Source organism: Polyodon spathula, chromosome 5 (assembly GCF_017654505.1).
Source record: "Polyodon spathula isolate WHYD16114869_AA chromosome 5, ASM1765450v1, whole genome shotgun sequence".
Lineage (NCBI taxonomy): Eukaryota > Metazoa > Chordata > Actinopteri > Acipenseriformes > Polyodontidae > Polyodon > Polyodon spathula.
This window is the reverse complement of record NC_054538.1, coordinates 37,444,092-37,465,124: the sequence shown is the minus strand read 5'-3', so window position 1 is coordinate 37,465,124 and position 21,033 is coordinate 37,444,092. Positions and strand designations below refer to the sequence as shown.

Below are 21,033 nucleotides of genomic sequence, written 5' to 3'. Positions count from 1 at the left end.
ATAATAAATATTGCAACAGTGAGTTAGCCTTAATATTATCGATATTGTTTTTCCCAATGTCCCATAAATGCATTTGCATAATTGGGCACAAAAGTAGATCCCATCGCTGTGCCTTGAACTTGTAAATAATGTTTATCATTAAAAATAAAATAATTTGATGTAAGTATAAATTCTGTTAGCTGTAACAGTAAATTGGTAGGTTGAGTACAAGGTTTCAAGGCAAAGTAATGGGACATTGCTTCCAGCCCCTCATTATGAGGTATATTGATGTAGAGACTTTCAACATCAAAGGTTACAAGATATGCATTAGTTGGTATAACAGTATAATTAGCAAGATAATTAATGACATCTCTAGTATCTGACAGATAAGATGGTAATTCTGTAACCAGTTGTTTAATATGAATGTCAACAAATTGACTCAAAGGTTCGGAAACTGATTCCCTGCAACTGAGCCCTAGAAGCCACGTGTCTCCCAGTTCGAGGCCTGTCATTGACAGAGTGTGTCTGGTTATCCCGGATAACACCAGGTTTGAAATTGCTGGTTGTGAGTACGTACAGTACACTGCCCTAGTTCAGCTTCCAACATGCCGATTGCATGAAGGCACTGCTCTCCTGACAGACGTGGTATATTGGTGTATTTCTGATTTTCTTTATTTCTTTTATTCAAGCAATTCAACAACTGAAATCACTCCATGATGCTCAGTATATTTTACTCTGAATGTTATACTTGGTAGATTTCAACAATAGAGAGCTGCATATCTTATCTTTTTCAAGTTTGGAGAGTAATGTCTTCCTATGTCTGGTAGAAATAAAATGCCAAGTAACCCAGAATATCCGTCTTCAACAGCTGCTGGATTCTGGCATGAGAGGAGAAACAGAACTGCAGCTCCCAGACTGTGAGAATTGTAAAGTATTTAAAAAGTATTATGGTTCTTCCAAGACCAAACATCAAATAAACATCCCGAAAGCAGGTTTTGCAGTTCAGGGACACGTGTTTTGTGTAATTTTTATGTGCAAAAAACATGTATCCTTGACTATTGGGTTTATGGTATACTTCAGTGATTTAGTACATGCTCATTCTTGACCTATAAACCACATTATTAACCACTGTTATTACATGCAGTTACAGCAGATACTTTGGGACATGGTGCTTTAATTCATTTTTTTATTTTGTACCAATGGCTTTCATTTTGTATTTAGAGCTGTGGCAAGGGATCTAAGTAACATTTGAAATAGCTGACATTTAGGCATTTAAAATGTCAGATTATATACATTTGTACTATACCCAACTAATCTGCAGCACTGTAGAATGTATAATCCTTATATAATTTTGTTCTGTTATTTAGCTATATACAGTCCTATTAAAAATTATTCACACCCAGGGCTAGATTAACATATACGCAAATTACACTGTAGCTGAATAGCCTAGACCTTGAAGACCCTGGTGGCACGCCCTGTTTGAAATATGACCCCAAATTCCAAGCTTCAGGGTAGAGCTCGTCAGACTACCGCCTCCACCTGACTGGCTTGGTGGCAAATTAGTGACGTAAGGTTGGTTATGGTTTCATTTCCTTAACTTGCTTCACATCCACAGCCTTGAGACTTAGCAAATGAGTTCAGACATGTTTGAAATAATGTTCAGAGTAGCTGTTTTCGTATTTGGAATAATCTTGTATTATGCTGGTTATGGGATTGCAAGTGTATGTCTGATCCCTCTGATGGTGTTTTTTCTGTTTCAAAAGAAAAGCAGCAAATTTAATCCACAGGGCAGGGCCATATTCATTACAGGCTGCGACTGTGGTTTTGGTTATCAACTTGCCAAGCGTTTGGATGAAAAGGGATTCACTGTGTTTGCTGCCTGTTTATTACCTGAGGAGAAAGGAGCTAATAATCTAGTGAGCGAATGTTCCAGTCGCTTAAAGGTTTTAAAAGTAGATGTTACACGGGATGAAGATGTGGCTGAAGCAAAAAAAATGGTGGAAAGCAATTTACCTGAGAAGGGTAGGTATAATGTTACCTATTTTATTGGCGTTCCAAATACGAATATTATTGTATCTGTAACAGATACCATCTTTTTACAAATACACAGCTAATTTTTTATTCATATCCATAACAACACACTTTTCAAGTTGTGCAATAGAAATATACTTGACTATTATTTTGACTTAACTGAACAGCTGTACCTAGTGCAAATTATGGTCTCAACTGGTCTTTGTTGGTATGAACTGGTTTATACTGCCCCTCTGTAGACCTCTACTAGTAGTCTGGTTACCAGTAGAATATTATCTCCCCTTTAGAACCTCCTGTTGAAATATTGTGGTCTCAACTGGGTTTAAATGCTCTGAATTGAAAGCTGTTAGTCTGGACTACTTCTGCTGGGTATGAGCTAGAAATATAAACAGATATAATATAAATAATATTTAATACCTGTAACATCTGCTTTAAGGATTCATGAAGCTATTTTTTTTTTCAATTCAGTGTTTAAAATTGGGTGATATCTAAAATTATTTTACAATGCATTAACAGTGGATTAATTTATTTTTACCAAGTTTGGGGGATTGTTTGTTAAATAGTTTTTTTACATATCACAATGTAATATTTATATGAATAACTATTATTAAAAATATACAATTGCTTATAATGTTTATGTTGTCTTAGTAGTTTACAAATTATGTTATGAGTAATTGTATAGTATGAATGATAATAAGTTCTAACATGAAAAACCAAGGTTCCATCTTCATTTATTTTGTTGACAAAACTGCAATAGTTGCTGAAGTATCAATAACCCTTTCCAAGTGTAATTGTGTATAGCACAGTTGTTATTTAAAAAAAAATAAAATGTAGACTTCCATCTTAATAGACAAAGATTTAAAAAAAAAAAAACATACAAGGAGCATATTAACAATCCTCATCTTTAACATATTTAGCAATTGGATTACAATAGTACTTTTTATAATAATAACAAAAACAATAATACAAAACATTATATGCTATTTTATTAACACAATTTGGTGTGTCCAGATTATCCGAGGAATATAATACTGGGCCTAAGGAGGAAAATAAAATACCTATTTAAGCAATAGAGCCCGTCGATGCGGGCTCTAAAGTGTGGTAGATGACTGTGACTGGACTTATGCGTCCTAAGCCGTAGGCGAGGATACCACACAGTATTTCAGGGGTTAAATCATTTTGGACCACTTATTTCAAAGCACATTCTCACACAGGGGAAACCCCTCTATGTCACCCATATATATATATATATATATATATATATATATATATATATATATATATATATATATATATATATATATATTATACAAAATGGATTTTGATACAAAAACAGCGTGCAAACACAGCACAGATTGCAAGTTGGACAAAAATGCAAATTGAATAAGTAACTGGGGTATTTCAGGGGTTAAATAGCTTTGGGCCACTTATTTCAAAGCTGATGCTCACACAGGGGGAATCCCTCTACCTCACCCATGTGTACTTATCCTGGCCCAAAATGGATTTTGATACAAAAAAATAGCAAAAAATCATACAATAATCCGGGACGTCGTCATTTGCAAAGAATGTAACTCTGAGGTTTTTTTTGGTTGTAGTCAAGTTAAATCAGTACTACAGGTGCAATCCAGCACAGCCACCTCACTTCAAACAACCTGCTGCTTACTTTTTAAATGCAGTTAGAATTTTAGACCCAAATAGGCACGCTTCCTTAGTTTTGACTCGGTACTAATAAAATATATTATTGAATTGGGCAAATAACATTACAACGAAAGTGCTGCATATATTGCCTTTTTTAAAGTATGTCAGATGCCCTTGGGTAACAACATTTTGAGACTGTTTCTAATCTAGTTACACATTTGTATAAATTTGCAAAGCTTTACCTTACACTTCCAACCAATTCAGTGGGTGTAGAACGTGCAGTCTCAATGTATGGACAAGTCCACACCAGACAGAGAATGTCGGCAGCAACTGCAGGGGGATGTTGCATGCTTGCCTTTGACATTGACAGCACTCTGTTTTAGTAAATAAGCAAGTACCACCATTTTAATAGTGCTCTGAAATAGTGTTTACTTAGGTTTATTTAATGTTTAAACAGGTCCGCGAAATGTCAGCAAAATCCTAATTTTATTCCATAACCCACCCACAAAAAATACGTAATTTACCTATAATAACGAACCCCTCGATATAACAAAGAAAAGGAAAAGGCTTTGACCCCAATGTTACTCAGTTAACGTTTTGCTCGATTTACCACCATGCTTTGCGGCTGTGTTGCCACAGAACCCCAAATCTGTGCCTGTTACGTCACCTTTTCAGTACTGTATTATTTTCAAACGATAGTTATTTTTTTACATATTATGAATGTACACACGTGTAGAGAGATATAAATTATGAGGGCATGGTATACATGGTGTTTCACTTTGATATAGAGTTGAATAGGAGAAGTGTTGGGATCTTATTGACCCAGTAGCCCTGCAAGGCTTGGGGCAACAGGGGTCTCTTTAGATGCACTAGGGCAGGGGTGGCCAACCCTGGTCCTGGAGAGCCACAATACAGCAGGTTTTAAGGTAACCCTTAAATCATCAATTATACTGTATTAACTTTATTGTTCAGGGATCGGTGCCACAAGTGGGAAATACTACTTTTTTTTTTATGTACTCTTCTGTCATCACGGGTCCTGTTGGTACATTGGATGGTATCGCCAGACCGACCCTCTCCATTAGCGCTGTGTACCTTTCCTCTTTCTGTCTTTCCTTGACCTCCCGTCTGCTGTCCAGCACCTCCAGCAGCGCCACTAATGAAGCGTGATCCATCCCTTATTTTCTGACACCACGTGTGGCAAATTGGTTGCAGTGCACAGGTGTAGGGTGATGCAGTGCTGAAGACAATGACAAACAAAAAATTACTGGTGAAATGGAGGTTTATTTTATTTTTATAATCCGAAGTCTGATGACAAAACAAGTATATATTTAGACAAGACAAAACAAACAAAACACTCACGATAACAACATGGTTCTCCTTCCAGTTCAGCATTAACCATAACCAAGGAACAAATCACCTCACTTTGGTTAACAATTTTAACCGCTCCAATCCAGAGCAGCCACATCATTTCCCTTCCGTCATTTCCCATTGTTTCCCTTCCTTGCATTTAACAAATATTACTCTTATCTCAAAACCAACTAAAGATATTTTAGATCATTAAAATTACGGACCAATATCACTTTTAGAGTGTGATTTTATGATTTTCTCTCTCTTATCTTAACAAATCGGCTTAAAAATGTAATGGACAATATTGTTAACTTTAACTTTATCAAACAGAGATAGCAACATTGCTATAATGGCTGTTCCTGTAGATGCTGAGAAAGCCTTTGATATATTAAAATGGAAATGCTTACTTTCTACTTTAGATTTGGTTTGGGGGCAAATTTTCAGAGATGGGTCCAAAAATTGTACAACAGCCCTCTTGCAAGAATTGCTACTGGTGAGGACACATCAAATCCAATTATTTTAGAAAGGGTTATTCGTCAAGGATGTCCTTTATCTCCACTGCTATTTATAACTGACTTGGAGCCTTTAGCAGCTAGCATTAGGCAATTAAAATCTGAAGCTCTCCTGTATCTAAATCCTATTTTCCTTCACAATTAAAACAATATAACTTTACTTGGTCCAGTAATGGAATTACATATTTAGGCATAGTTATTCATAGAAACATGACAGAAACAGTAAAACTAAACATTATCCTAATACTGATAAATACAACTAAAATACAATTAGAAACATGGAATAAATTACCACTCTCACTTTGGGGAAGAAGAGATATTATCAAAATGGCAAGAATGCCAGTTATAGAAGATCTACTTTCAATAACTTTAGGAATTCCCAAAATGAATTTCAAACAAATTAACACTTTATTTGCTATTTTTTTAATGGAATTGGAAAAAACCTAGGCTCAAAATAGATTAACTCTATTACAAATGGTGGCTTGGACTTACCAAGTATGTATTGGTATCATCTTTCCTATCAAAGTAAGTTTATAAAGCATTGTTTTTCATTAGCTTATGCCAAAGATCCTGGTGTGATTTGTTAAGAGCAAAACTGAATTGAGCTCATGAATCGCTGAGATGTAGCAATGCATGACCCACCCAACCACCACAGATCCCATCCTATATTATCTCAATCTCACATGGGTTTAAAAGGAGAGCAAGTTGAACTCATGTTAAGTGTTATGCAGATCTTCAGGATTATGGAATAATCCATCAGTCTGTTTCAATAGAAACACTCCATGATGTAGAGTGGGAGAAGTTAGGTATTACTACAGTTGGTAATATCTACTTTAATGGTTAATTTCCCTCCCTTAGATCTTTAAAAGACAAATGTAATATTCCAATGTACACCTCTAGAACTTGTAATCATACTAAAGATGCTTTAGTGAAAATGTTAGGCAAGAACCTAGCTTATCCAAAAATGACAGCTTTAGAAATAAATCAATTATAAACATGATGTATACACAGCAAACATGTACACCTTTATTAGAGATATTATCCTTAAATTTTGTACAGTCAAAATTGCTTGGGGGAAAAATAGTTAAAAGTTACACTCCCAGAGGAAGACTGGTCTAGCATATGTAAAAGTGTTACAAGTGCATCTACCAAAGTTACATTAAGATCAATTCAATTTAAAATAAACCACTCACTCAATATCATGGGTGTCGGGGTCCAATATAAATGTGCTACATCGAGGGCCAAATACAGTGAGAGACCCATAGAAAAACAAATAAGTCAAATACTGTACAACCACTCCCTCGTTTTATCGGGGGCATCAGGGTCCAATATAAATCCTCTAAACAACCTACTTTTTCTCATGTTTTGTATATAAAGCACCACACCATTTTAATTTGTACAGCAGAGGGTAATTGCTTATCATCAACTTGAGTCCAATTAATTTCATGAGTCTTCCTCTCCTTTCTCAAATGCACATATCTGCTGCATTGAAAGAATCCATTCCCAACAACAACATAGGGGGCTTGTTGCTAGGGAGATGACATCACTGACTTTTGCTAGTGCATTGCTGCCACATGGGAACACCTTGTTGGCTAAAATAAAAACAGCTTCAGCAAGTAGATATACATGTGTATATGATAACAGTACGATATTAATGATTTGTTTTTAATTGTTTTGTATATTGTTGTTTGTGATGTGCAGTACAAAATAAAATAAACAGTAATTCTAAGTGCCTATGTAATAGAACCTATTATACTCATCTCAAATTATTTAGATGCAATATTTTAAAATCTGGTAGTTGTTGGAGTTGCAATCAAGATAATTGATCACTTCTACATATGTTATTGACATGCAAAAAATTAAGCAAATATTGCAAGAATATATTCAAAAATATATCCACCATTTTAGGTATTTCTTTAAATCGCCCACATTGATTGTTACATGATTGAAAATATGTATATTAAAAGGCAGTGTGGTCCAGTGGTTAAAGTCCAGGGCTTCTAAGCAGAAGGTCACTGGTTCAAATCCTACCTCTGCCACTGACTGACTCACTGTGTGACCCTGAGCAAGTCATTTAACCTCCTTGTGCTCCATCCTGCAGATGAGATATTAAATCAATGTCTTGTTGTAAGTGACTCTGCATATAATACCCAATTCACAGCCTACTTCTGTGAAGTGCTTTGTAATGGTGGTCCACTATGAAAGGTGCTGTATAAAGATATATGTTCATACAGCACCTTTCATACATACATAGTCTATATTAGGTTACATAAATTATGGCCAAAATATATTTAATTACTTACATTTATGTTCTTCTTTTACACATGGCTTTTATCAGGTTTTGTAAGAAAATATTACAATACATACATAATAAAATATATTTTTATTTATAAATTTTTTTGGACCAACGAATGCATTCAAAAGACTGCAGATGTGAAAATGGGTTTAAAAAGAAATTTGCTATTTTGAAAATTAACTGGTCACATTCATTCTAGGTCTTTGGGGTGTTGTCAACAACGCTGGAATTTCAAACTGGGCAGAAACGGAATGGTCTACGATTCAAGACTATCAGGCAATCAGTGATGTAAATCTTTTTGGGAGCATACGGACAACTTTAGCATTCATCCCTCTGATTCAGGCATCAAAAGGTACATTCAGATCATTTCATTTGTTCTATATCTTCAATATCTTCATTGATATTTCTATACAAAAAATGGTATATTTACATGCAGCATAATCCACCTAACCAGTGTACAAATATGCTCTGTAAATATTTCAATTTTCAATTTATTTCAATTTATTTAATGTATAGTGCCTTTCATACCACAGTATCTCAAAGCACTTTACATGTCAGTTAAAACAGAAAGAAGCTGCAGTATATATAACTGCATTATAATAATAATAATAATAATAATAATAATAATAATAATAATACTATAAAATAATAATAATAATAATAATAATAATAATAATAATAATAATAATAATAATAATAATAATAATTAAAAAAAAAAATAAAAACCATTTAAGAAAACAGGAAAATAATAAGAATGATAGATAAAACACAACATTTAGAAAACAAGCAAATAAACTAGATAAAAGCAATGATATTTGTAAAATGGCTACCTATAACAATAAGTCTTTAATCTTCACTTAAAAATATTCACCAAAGCAGCATCTCTAATAGAAAAGGGCAATGAGTTCCACAATCTGGGGGAATTCTAACTAAATGCACTTTCTTCTCTCCTTTTCAATTCAACCTTTTGGAGGCACAAGAGTGTTTTAGGTAATCTGCTGCCAAGCCATCTAGTGCTTTATATGTCAATAGTAAGATTTTAAAATCAATTCTAAAATGCACTGGAAGCCAGTGGAGTGAGGTCAACACAGGAGTTACATGAGCCAGTTTCTGTGTTCTAGTGAGATCCCTAGCAGCTGAATTCTGAACAAACTGCAAACATGATGAGGCCCAGCAAATAAAGCATTAATAGGTCTCGACGAAACAAAAACACAAATTAATTGCTCAGCATCAGAGAGAAAAAAAACAACACATTTTTCATAGATGATAAAAAGACACTGTTTGTATATATATATTTTTTTTAAATATGAACCTCAAAACTTAAATCTGAATCAAATATAACCCCCACATTTCTCACATCAGATTTTATATTAGAGGTCAGCTTGCCCAAATCTATATTTATGGAATCTGTAACTCAACAGCCAAACATCTATTCAATTGCAAGTAATGGATATTAGCAAGACACTCTAGCAAGGCTGAAATAGCGTTGGTACCACTAGGTTTTACATAAATATAAAGTTGTGTGTCATCAGTACACTGTTTATCAATTATCTCTCCCAGTGGTAGCATACGGTATATAAAGAAAATAATATGGGACTGTATGCAGATAAAGTATGTAGTAGTATGTGGGCACGAGGATTGCACAACTTAGTTCATGTGCCAGTGTTCAAGTGAATGAGTCTCACCAGAAAAAGTCCTGAAGTATATTGAGCCATTTTGGGAAACAAACTTCACATAGCAGCTTTCCAACCGCAACTCCCTAAATGCACCTTAAGCCAAAACATGACTGTCCTGGGTTTCCTCCACCCTATTGACAATTTTATGGCAGATTTTTAACTTGCAGATTTCTTGTAACCTGTAAGCATTTTGTTATTGTTTTCCAGGTCGTATGGCTTTTATGTCCAGCATTTCTGGTATCATCTCTTTTCCTGGTACCGGTATTTACAGTATTACTAAAAAAGCAATTGAGGCGTTTGCAGACTGCTTAAGGACTGAAATGGCCTGCTATGATGTAAAGGTAAATTTTATATATCTATATCTATATCTATCTATCTATCTATCTATCTATCTATCTATATCTATCTATCTATCTATCTATATATATATATATATATATATATATATATATATATATATATATATATATATATATATATATTTTACATAAAACCAAAGTATTCTATACATGGGAATATCACTGACATATGGCAAAGTCTGTGTGTGTGGGTGTGTTTGTGGGCAGGTATTACTGTCAATATGGGGACAAAATTTGTGAAAATGTCCCCACAAAGATAGTAATTCCTGAAAAAAACGACTCACCATGTGGAGTTTTGTCTGACTGGAGTTAGAAATAGTAAAACAAAATAGAGAGAGAGAGAGAGAGAGAGAGAGAGAGAGAGAGAGAGAGAGAGAGAGAGAGAGAGAGAGTTTTAAGATTCCAAATAAAATCCATTAAAATTCAATAAAGATAAAACACAACAAAAATTAAGATTCCTACTGTCTCAGCGAAATTAAAAAAAATCCTAGAACACATCATGTTCTCCTTAAAAACAGATTTTAAACTAAATAAAAGGATCATAAAAAATCAATAAAAAACACAGTGTTTTCTTTCTGTTAAAAACAGATTAAAGCCAAAATAAAAACAGTGTAAAACAATAAAAATTAAATTAAAATTAGAACAAAAACTGGAGCTCCCCCTCCTCAGTCACAGCATACAAGGCGTCTCCCACACACCACCTCTCCTGGAAGTTCTCCAGGTTACTGACCTGTTTAAAATACTAAAACTCTACTCTGATCTGGCTGACCACGAGCACCCTGAAGTGAATCACTAAACTGGCCAATACAGAACCAGAGAGTTAATTTTTCCTTGTTTTTAAAATAGCCTATTTTGCCTGTTTTTTTCAATAGCCTCTCGCACTTACTGTAGGCATGAAAAAGAGTTTCTTCTGCTGAGCAGAAAACACACTGCTCACTAATACTGGGGTCCACTCTATGGAGAAACCTGCCTGTTGATACAATGCAGTGTAGAATCTTCCACTGCAGGTCCCCCACTCTCTTGGCGAGGGGCGGCTTGTACAGCACCCTCCACACCATCCTGTGCCCCTTCTCTACAGATAAGTGAGTTCTCCATTTTGAGTCTACTAGACCCCTTAGCCTACTATACTCCGTGGCTTTAACACACAGTTTTATAGATTTTTACTCTTCATTGTGTGAAAGACAATCTCCTCCACATTCTGCAATTTAAGCAAAGTCCCTCCATTCTCTCCACCCCCTTCTCTTCCTCGCCTACTGCTGGTGATATAATCATCCCTGGAAATATGGAAAGCTGTCTCTGCTCTGTGCCTCTGGACAGCTCCCTCAGGACTGCCTTGAGCCGCGGAGAGAGGCAGCCCCTCAACTCACCCATTAGTCTTTCTGCAAGCCTCTCTGAGTGCCAGTCTAGCTGTGAAGTTAGCTGGGAGGCAGTTAGCCAACAGGAGAGCTCAAGGTTTAACAGGTGAACCATCTTGGTTACACCTGCTTTTAAAAAACTGGCACGCAGAGAGCGTCATCGACTGGAGGAACTTAACTGGAAAGAGTAGATTAAAAAACAGGGGCTCCTCAAACAGGTCCTGCCCTGTCAAGGACTCCAAATCCCTTTCCACCCTCACCAGCTGCCAAGAATTTAAAATACTGTGATAAAAATAAGAAAGTCCTGCTTTACAAAAACCCCAGCCCCCCCCAACTCTATTGAGGAGGAAACAGGCCAGCCTCTAACAATGAGCCTCCTCCTCAGTGTACAGGAGTCTTTGAACCACCTGCAGTCTGAAGGCTGCCACCCTGCTGAAAATGCTGACCAGCACTTGACCCCCCTCATCACTAGGGATGTACAAGACTGCTGTCCTCAAACTGTGTCTCCCGCTCCAAAAGAACTCCAGCAGCACTCTCTGGATCTCCTCCACCAGGCCCTGGGGTGGGTCCAGGCACACCAGCTTGTGCCACATGCTAGAGACCACCAGATTATTAATAACAAGCACCCAGCCCTTGAAGGACAGTTGGGCAAGCAGTCCCTTCCTCCTCTGCAGCCATCCCCTCACCCTATCCAACAGACCCTCCCAGCTCTTCTTCATGTAGTTCTCTGTTCCGAGGTGCACCCCCTGCACTTTAATGCCTGTTCTGTTCCATTCTAGCCCCTCAGGCAGGACAGGGGGGGTGCCCTCATCCCAGCTGCCCGAGAGGAAGGTGTCACATTTTGCCCAGTTTACTCTGGCAGACGATGCTCTCTGAAACTCATTCAGAGTCTGCTGCAGTGCTTGGACATCAGCATCCCCACTCACAAACACAGTCACATCGTCTGCATAGGCAGACACCTTCACTGTGGCAGAGGAGGGTGTGGAGGGGGAGGAGGGCACTGTCCTGGCAAAGGTTTCCCTTCTTGGGCAGCAGTGTAACCACTGCCCTACGGCAGCTGAGAGGCAGTTTCTGTTGGCTGAGGCTCTCTTTCAGAACCTGGAGCAAATCCTCCCACATTATATCCCAGAAAATATTATAAAATTCTGCTGGCAGTCCATCGATCCCGGGAACCTTTCTGCTGGAGAGCTGCTTTACAGCAGCGGTCATCTCCTGGTGGGTCAGTGGTGCGTCCAGCTGAATCTGCTCTTCCTCACTGAGGCTGAGTAACCCCTGGAGCAGCTGTTCAGTGTCCTCTAGGTTGCACAGTTCTTTCCCACCAGGAGTCCTGATACAGCACAGCTGTCTATTGTCCACTCTCTTCCTTTCCATGTTGAAAAAGAAACTGGTGGGGGCATCCATGTCTCTCAACTCCATGAATCTGGAATGCACAATCGCCCCCTTCACCCTTTCCTTCAGCAAGCTCCCCAGCGCGAGTTTCTGCTCTTTTAGGTTCTCCAGGGTCTGTTCTTTAAATTCTGAATTTAAACTTTCCTCTAGGAGGAGGATTTTTGACTCCAGCTGTCTAACGGCTGTGTTCAGTGACCTGGTTGCATTTATAGTATATTATTGACAAAAACATTTTATTTGTATTTTGCCAATGTCCCACCACTGTCTTAAATCTTTATATTGTGTTTTTTTATTTTTCCAAATTATCCAAAAAAGTTTGAATTGTTGTCTGAATTTTACATCTTGTAGTAATTTTACATTGAAATGCCAGTAAGGTGTTCTGTGGGGTTCTGATTGAATTATTACTGTAATTAATAGACAGTGGTGGTTGGAGAGACTACTGGGGGTGATTCTTGTTTTGATTAATTTATTTAAATCATTTTTAGAAGTATAAAACTGGTCTAGTCTCGCTCTATATATACAGTTTGTGTGATATTGAGACCAGGTGTATTGTCTTGAACTGGGGTGCAGGCATCTCCAAATGTCAACCAGGTCACTGGACTCTAACATTGCAGCCAACTCTCTGGAGGACTGAGGATGTGGTTCATCATTATTTCTATCAATATTAAAATTAACAGTACACTTAAAATCTCCTCCTAATACCACCACATCATTATTATTAATGTTAAAAAGAGCTTGCTTTAATTTCTTAAAAAATAAAATTTGTTCCCCCCCTCTATTGGGGGCATAAATATTAATAAAAACATGCACTGTACTGCCCAGCCTAGCTCTTACTTTTAAAATCCTCCCTTTCTCTAAAACTATCCCTAGGCTGGGTTTAAAAAGCACGGCTACCCCTGCACTAGTACTAACGCCGTGACTCATCACGCACAACCCCTTCCACTCCGCTCGCTACGCCTCCTCATTCTCCTGATCAGAGTGCGTTTCCTGCAGAAACACCGCCCCCACCTGCTTCTGCTCTAATAACTTTGCTTGCTGTGCCCTCGTAAAAGACTGTCTACATCCATTTAGATTAAAAGAAACAAAAACGCACTTTTCCATCATGGCTAAAAAAACTAACAGACTAAAACAAGTAATAAAAGAAGTTGCACAAAACACAGACATTTTTAAACATGAGATTTTGAGCCACAGTTAAAATCCTTCTTAATTTTCTGAACAATTTTTTTTAATCTAATGTTTTGGCTGATCAAATTCTTCTGTTGTTGCCTTCCTTGTGATAACGTGAGTGGAGTAGAGAAATAACCTTAAATCAGGAAAAAACTCTATTTCTACTCCCTTTCCCTTTTGTTTCTTTCATAAAATCATTTACCTGCTCAAGCGTATATAATTTTTTCTTACTGACTGGTTGGCTATCAGGGATGTCTGAGATAAGTGAGGAGTCAGAGATCTCCCCCTCCATCTCTTCCGCGTTGTCCTCTCGCTCGCCCCCGAGAATCCTCTCCTCCGCAGCTCTCTCCGACTCCTTGACACCAGTCTCTGCCACAGCCATCACTATTTCATGCGGCTGAGATTCAGCCAGCGGAGAATCTTGCACCGCACCCGGCTTCATACTCTCGTTCTCCCAAATAGACTCCCAGAACCTTGATCCCAGTCTTCCCCTAGCGCAATGGCTGAGGGAGCGTCGGGGGGCCGGCTCCACGCCACTCCCCTGACAGGAATGTGCTGCACTTGCCCCAGTTCACCTTGGCCGATGAAGTGTCTCTCAGTGCTGACACATCAGCATGACTGGTGATAAAGACATTAACATCATCAGCATAGGCAGACAGTTTGACTGGAGGAGCATTAGGTGTAAAAAGTATTCTCAGACCAGCCAGCTTTCTCCTAAGATGACAAAACAGAGGTTCAATAGAGAGGGCATATAACATGCCTGATAGGGAACATCCCTGGCAAATCCCTCTATACACCGAAAATGGACAGCTCAAGTTATTATTAATTTTCAAAACACTAAAAACATTTTTATACAACAGGGAAATAAAAGAAATGAAATTAGGACCAAAACCAAAAGATTGTAATGTTTTAACAAGATATTTGTGATCCACCCTATCAAATGCTTTTTCTTGATCTAGAGAAATAATCCCCAAATCAAGATTAAAAAGATTACTAGCAGTTAAAAAGTCTCGGATTAGAAAGATATTATCAAACATTGTCCTTCCAGGAATGCAATATGACTGGTCTTTATGAATCACGGTGTGAATACATTCCCTCGGTCTATTGACCAAGGCTTTTGAAAATATTTTATAATCTGAACATAAAAGTGAGACGGGGCACCAATTCTTTAGTTCTTTTAAATCTCCTTTTTTTGGCAACAGTGTAATCACAGCCCGACGACAGCTCAGAGGCAGCTCTCTTTCTCTAATGCACTCTTGCAAAACCCGGAAAAGGTCTTCCCCAATCACTGGCCAGAGCTTTTTATAAAACTCTACCTGAAGGCCATCAATCCCATGGGCTTTTCCTGGTGACATCTGAGTGACTACCTCCGTCAGCTCCTGCATTGTCAAACAGGCTTCTAGGGGGCGCTGTTCTTCTTGAGACAAGCTGGGCAGGTCCTGATGCAGTAAAGCGATTTGCTCCTCATCACAGGGCTTGGCACTAAACAGCTGGATGTAGAAAAGCACAGCTGCTCTATTAATATCTTCTTTACTGTGCACCTCCTTCCCTCAGGGCAGACGCACACAAAACAGCTGCTTACTCTCCACCACCTTCTTCTCTAAATTGAAAAATAATTTGGTGGGTGCGTACATGTCCTTTAGCTGCGTGAAACAAGAGTGGATGAGGGACCCCTTCACTCTTTCCTCCAGTAGGCTGCTCAGAGTTTCTCTTTTTTCTCTCAGAGACTGGAAGATGTTTTCATCACTATCAAGAGTAATTTTTGTTTCTATTCTCAATATCTCTCTCTCAGGCTCTTCAACTGTCTGGTTCAAAACCCTGGTTGTATTTAAAGTATATTGCTGACAGAAAATTTTAATTTGTATTTTTCCAATGTCCCACCACTGTCGTATACTACTATATTTCATACTCTGCTGCCTCCAGGAGACCCAAAATGCTTTAAAAAGATCTAAGAACTGTTTGTCTTCCAATAGTTTAGTATTAAAATGCCAGTATGACTTTGAGGGAACAGCAGAAGGCAGGCAAATAGTAAGTAACACACAGTGGTGATCAGACAGCATAGTGGGAATGATACTGCTCTTAAGAATCTGATCAGATTTTGTTTAGTGCAGTACAATCTATCTAGTCGCGCTTTTGATATCTGATTATTGTTATTGATTTTAACCCAAGTGTACTGCTTTACTCTGGGATATAAATCCTCCAGACATCATCCAGGCTTTGAACTTTTAAAACAGCAGACAATTCTTTTGAAGACTGGGGATGTGGCTCTTCATGATTCCTATCCATAATAAAATATTCTGTACAATTAAAATCACCCCCCACTAAAATCGTATGTGCAGGATTACAAGTAGATAAAAATTTTTTAAAAATAAAACTTTTTCCCTGCCCTTATTTGGTGCATATAAATTGATAAAAACAATCTTAGTGCCTTTAAAAACCGTTTCTATTTTTAAAAGGCCCCCTTGGATTCCCTCACTAACTGATAAAATATCTATTTGCAGCCCTGGGGAGAACAGCACAGCTACTCCAGCACAGCTACTCCAGCACTGACATTAGAACCGTGACTTAAGATGCCCCGCCCCTTCCATTCGTTTAGCCACTCACTCTCATTCATACTGTCTGTATGCGTTTCCTGTAAAAACATTACATTCACTCTCTTCTGTGTGATAAAATGAAATAAATGTGCTCTTTTATTGACACTCTTACAACTATTTACATTAAAAGTAGCTATCTGAATTTGTTCCATAGGAAACAAAGAAAGCAAAAACAAAAACAAACTACTAAAAACTATATTAAAATGTCTTATTAAATAATCCATTAATATGTCTTTTCAAATAACGAAGATAGAATAACTAAAACAGAGGTCAGAGAACCACTGGCAAACTCAGACCACAACATGGTCTCATTTGAAGTGTTTTTTAAATCCCCAAAAGTAAAGACTAAAGCTAAGGTTTACAATTTTAGAAAAGCAAACTATGAAGGTATGAAACAGAGACTAACAGAAGTAGATTGGAGTAAAATAAAGAAAACACCCACAGAAGAAGGATGGTTGTTCTTCAAAAATGTAGTACTAGAGGCGCAAAACAATTATATCCCTAAAGTAGACAAATCTAAATGTAAAACTAAATTGCCAAAATGGTTTAATAGATCAATTAAAAAAAATATTCAGCGAAAAAAGACACTTTACAGAGCATTAAAAAAGGACCAAAAAGAAAGTACGCAGAAAGAGTACACAGAACTGCAAACGCAAGTCAAAAAGGAAGTTAGAAAGGCCAAGAGAGAAATAGAAATAAACATTGCTAAGGGAGCTAAAACCAATTCCAAAATGTTTTTCCAATATTACAACAGCAAGAGAACATTCAAAAAGGAGATTAAATGTTTAAGAGATACAAGTGGCAAAATCGTAGAGGAAGAAAAAAAAATAGCAAATATGTTAAATGATTACTTTTCACAAGTTTTTACAAAGGAAGATACGGACAACATGCCCCACATGTCATCCAGTTCCTATCCAGTTTTAAATAACTTTAGCATAACTGAGGCAGAAGTGTTAAAGGGACTAGGAGCTCTTAAAATAAACAAATCCCCTGGGCCGGATGAGATCCTCCCAGTAGTACTCAAAGAAATGAAAGAAGTTATTTACAAACCGCTAACCAAGATCATGCAGCAGTCTCTTGACACAGGGGTGGTACCGACAGACTGGAAAATTGCAAACGTAATACCGATCCACAAAAAGGGAAACAAAACTGAACCAGGTAACTACAGACCAGTAAGCCTGACTTCTATTATATGCAAACTTATGGAAACTATAATAAGATCCAAAATGGAAAATTACCTATATGGTAACAGGGTACTGGGAGACAGTCAACATGGTTTTAGGAAAGGGAGATCGTGCCTAACTAACTTGCTTGATTTTTTTTGAGGATGCAACATCGATAATGGATAATTGCAAAGCATATGACATGGTTTATTTAGATTTCCAGAAAGCTTTTGACAAAGTCCCGCACAAAAGATTAATTCTCAAACTGAACGCAGTTGGGATTCAAGGAAACACATGTACATGGATTAGGGAGTGGTTAACATGTAGAAAACAGAAAGTACTGATTAGAGGAAAAACCTCAGAATGGAGTGTGGTAACCAGCGGTGTACCACAGGGATCAGTATTAGGTCCTCTGCTATTCCTAATCTACATTAATGATTTAGATTCTGGTATAGTAAGCAAACTTGTTAAATTTGCAGACGACACAAAAGTAGGAGGAGTGGCAAACACTGTTGCAGCAGCAAAGGTCATTCAAAATGATCTAGACAAGATTCAGAACTGGGAAGAAACATGGCAAATGACATTTAATAGAGAAAAGTGTAAGGTACTGCACGCAGTTAATAAAAATGTACATTATAAATATCATATGGGAGATATTGAAATTGGAGAAGGAATCTATGAAAAAGACCTAGGAGTTTTTGTTGACTCAGAAATGTCTTCATCTAGACAATGTGGGGAAGCTATAAAAAAGGCTAACAAGATGCTCGGATACATTGTGAAAAGTGTTGAATTTAAATCAAGGGAAGTAATGTTAAAACTATACAATGCACTAGTAAGACCTTATCTTGAATATTGTGTTCAGTTCTGGTCACCTCGCTATAAAAAAGATATTGCTGCTCTAGAAAGAGTGCAAAGAAGAGCGACCAGAATTATTCCGGGCTTAAAAGGCATGTCATATGCAGACAGGCTAAAAGAATTGAATCTGTTCAGTCTTGAGCAAAGAAGCATTCAAAATTCTAAAAGGTATTGACAGTGTCGACCCAAGGGACTTTTTCAGCCTGAAAAAAGAAACAAGGACCAGGGGTCACAAATGGAGTTTAGAAAAAGGGGCATTCAGAACAGAAAATAGGAGACACTTTTTTACACAGAGAATTGTGAGGGTCTGGAATCAACTCCCCAGTAATGTTGTTGAAGCTGACACCCTGGGATCCTTCAAGAAGCTGCTTGATGAGATTTTGGGATCAATAAGCTACTAACAACCAAACGAGCAAGATGGGCCGAATGGCCTCCTCTCGTTTGTAAACTTTCTTATGTTCTTATGTTCTTTTGTCTTCGGTTTGTTATCATTCAACAGTTTTCTTGCAGAGACTATTACTTTTTTTAAACGATACCGTTTCTTTTGGTCTAGCTCCTCTAACGTAGCTTTTCTAATGGCTATTTTTGCAGAGTAGATAAACAGCTGGATATTAGGAAAGAACTGTATTAAATCAGTTCCCCTTTTCCCTTTGGTTTTATCTAAAAACGCTGATATTGTATCAACTGGATATATTTTACTCTTACCAGACGGATTGGGCAGAGCCTCATCGAGCAGCACCGAGGAGTCAGAGAGCTCTCCTTCATCATCCATCTCTGATATCACCAACTCCTCTTCGGATTCTTCAGCGTCATCCACAGCTACTGTATCCGGCAACAGGTCCTCTGATCTGGAGGCTGTCTCAGCGCTGGACTGAACTGCAGCGCTGCTGTTACCCTTCTCCCTTGAACGCGGGGTTATCGCAGGTTTACACTGAGATCCAGCTTTACCTTGATCTCCTATCCCAGAGCTCTGAGCTGCAGCAGTACCGCTGCCCTGAGAGAGCGTTTCAGAGTCCCAGACAGACTGCCCTTCTTCAGCTACCTTTCCTGGGGTGGCCACACATCTTTTCCTCTTTTTTTCAACAAGTTGAAAACTTGCGTCATCTGGGGTATTCACTGTTTCAACTCTTGTTTATTTTTTGTTTTCTTTGACCTCCGCACCGATTCCCCGCTTCAGTTGAGGCGCCGGCTCGGGTCGCACTATCTGCGCTGGCGGCTGCATTTGCTGCTCAGCCCCCGGTGCTGTCTCAGAGACTCTGTCCTCCCCACTTGCTGGCTCTCTTGCCTTATTGTACTCAGTATTTTTTTTTTTGAGGGCAAGCCCTTCTAAGGTGTCCTTGTCCTCCACAATGAAAACATTTCATTGATTCTGTGCTGGCAAATATAACATAATTACTACCATCAATATTGAAAGTCCACGCAACTTCAATAGACGAGTTGGGGTCATTCAATAATACAAAAACGTGTCTCCTAAAAGACATGACATGCTTAATCTGGGTTTTTACACCCGAGTAAAATAGGTTTAATTGGGGACATTATTTTTCCTTATCTTAGTAGCTCATTAATAATCAACTCATCTTTAATGAAAGGTGGGACATTTGAATGGATAACTTTAGTGACAGGGGAAGCTAAAGGTAAAACACAGACAAAACTTTCTTTGATATGCAAACCTTCCTCAACAATCCTGTTCACTAAAAGTTCACTACTAAGAAAAACAACGATGGCTTATTCATTCTTGCAGCAGAGTTTATATTTCCATACCCTATTTTCTCCCCGACAGCTAACAAACACTCCTCCACTGTTACTGAACTGTCTGGAATACAATTAAATTCATGCCTGCGGGTCAGCGACCCAAAACTTCCTGATTTGGAACCCACGGCGGCTCCAAACCAGGAGAAAAAATTCAAATTAAATAAAACAAATAAATAAATAAAACTAAACGTGTACAAAATGAATATAACTTCAGTAAAAGTTTTACTCACGCACAGTACACACCACTCGCTCTACACAAGCCCCTCCCACGATCCCACAGTCCTCAGCGAGAGAGAGAGAGAGAGAGATGATTGTATTCATTTTAATCAGATCATTTGAGACAGTTACTGAACTGTGGAATCAATTTCTGAGGACATTGTAGTACTAAGCCTCGAATGAGACAGTAAGCACTACAATGCCAGTGATGTTGTCATTAGTATTGTAATTTTTTTAAAATCAGCTGTAATTGAAGTGTTTTCCACCTTTCAGTTTATTTGATATGATCCCTTGAATACACACACACAAACCTATCAAAAGCCTTATCTAAATATTTGGTATACTATTCAGAATCTCTGTGAGATTATATTACTTTGAAATTCAATCTGACCCTTCTACAACTGATATCTCACAAACCATTTGACATTGCTCAATCAGATTTCAGGGTAGACCCAAAAAGGTGCTCAAGCTACCTTGTTTTCATGAGTGCCCTGGCAATGCACATGTTAATGTTGGCTGAGTCAAATTTGAGTAGGGTGGCTGTTGTGAGTATGAAGGTTTTAGAAGCAATTCCTTTTTTTTGTGAGAAACATCAGTTAAAACATAAACGGGTGGATCAATACTCACTTGACTTGAACAGTTCACTGATAGTCCTGCCACGTTTCATTACTCTGCAGAGCTTACTTATGCTCTAGTATTAGCGA

General features: G+C 37.9%; 1 protein-coding gene across 1 annotated transcript in view; it reads left to right on the top strand.

Annotated features, from left to right (window-relative positions):
• Window positions 1–1,561: 1,561 nt before the first annotated feature.
• Window positions 1,562–21,033, top strand: part of LOC121315924 (D-beta-hydroxybutyrate dehydrogenase, mitochondrial-like) — a 21,401-nt gene continuing 1,929 nt past the window's right edge. The window contains exons 1-3 of the mRNA XM_041250537.1: window positions 1,562–2,001; window positions 8,003–8,155; window positions 9,687–9,820. Of these exons, the coding sequence (XP_041106471.1) occupies window positions 1,611–2,001; window positions 8,003–8,155; window positions 9,687–9,820 (678 nt within the window). The 5' untranslated portion in view covers window positions 1,562–1,610. The remainder of the gene's footprint in view (window positions 2,002–8,002; window positions 8,156–9,686; window positions 9,821–21,033) is intronic.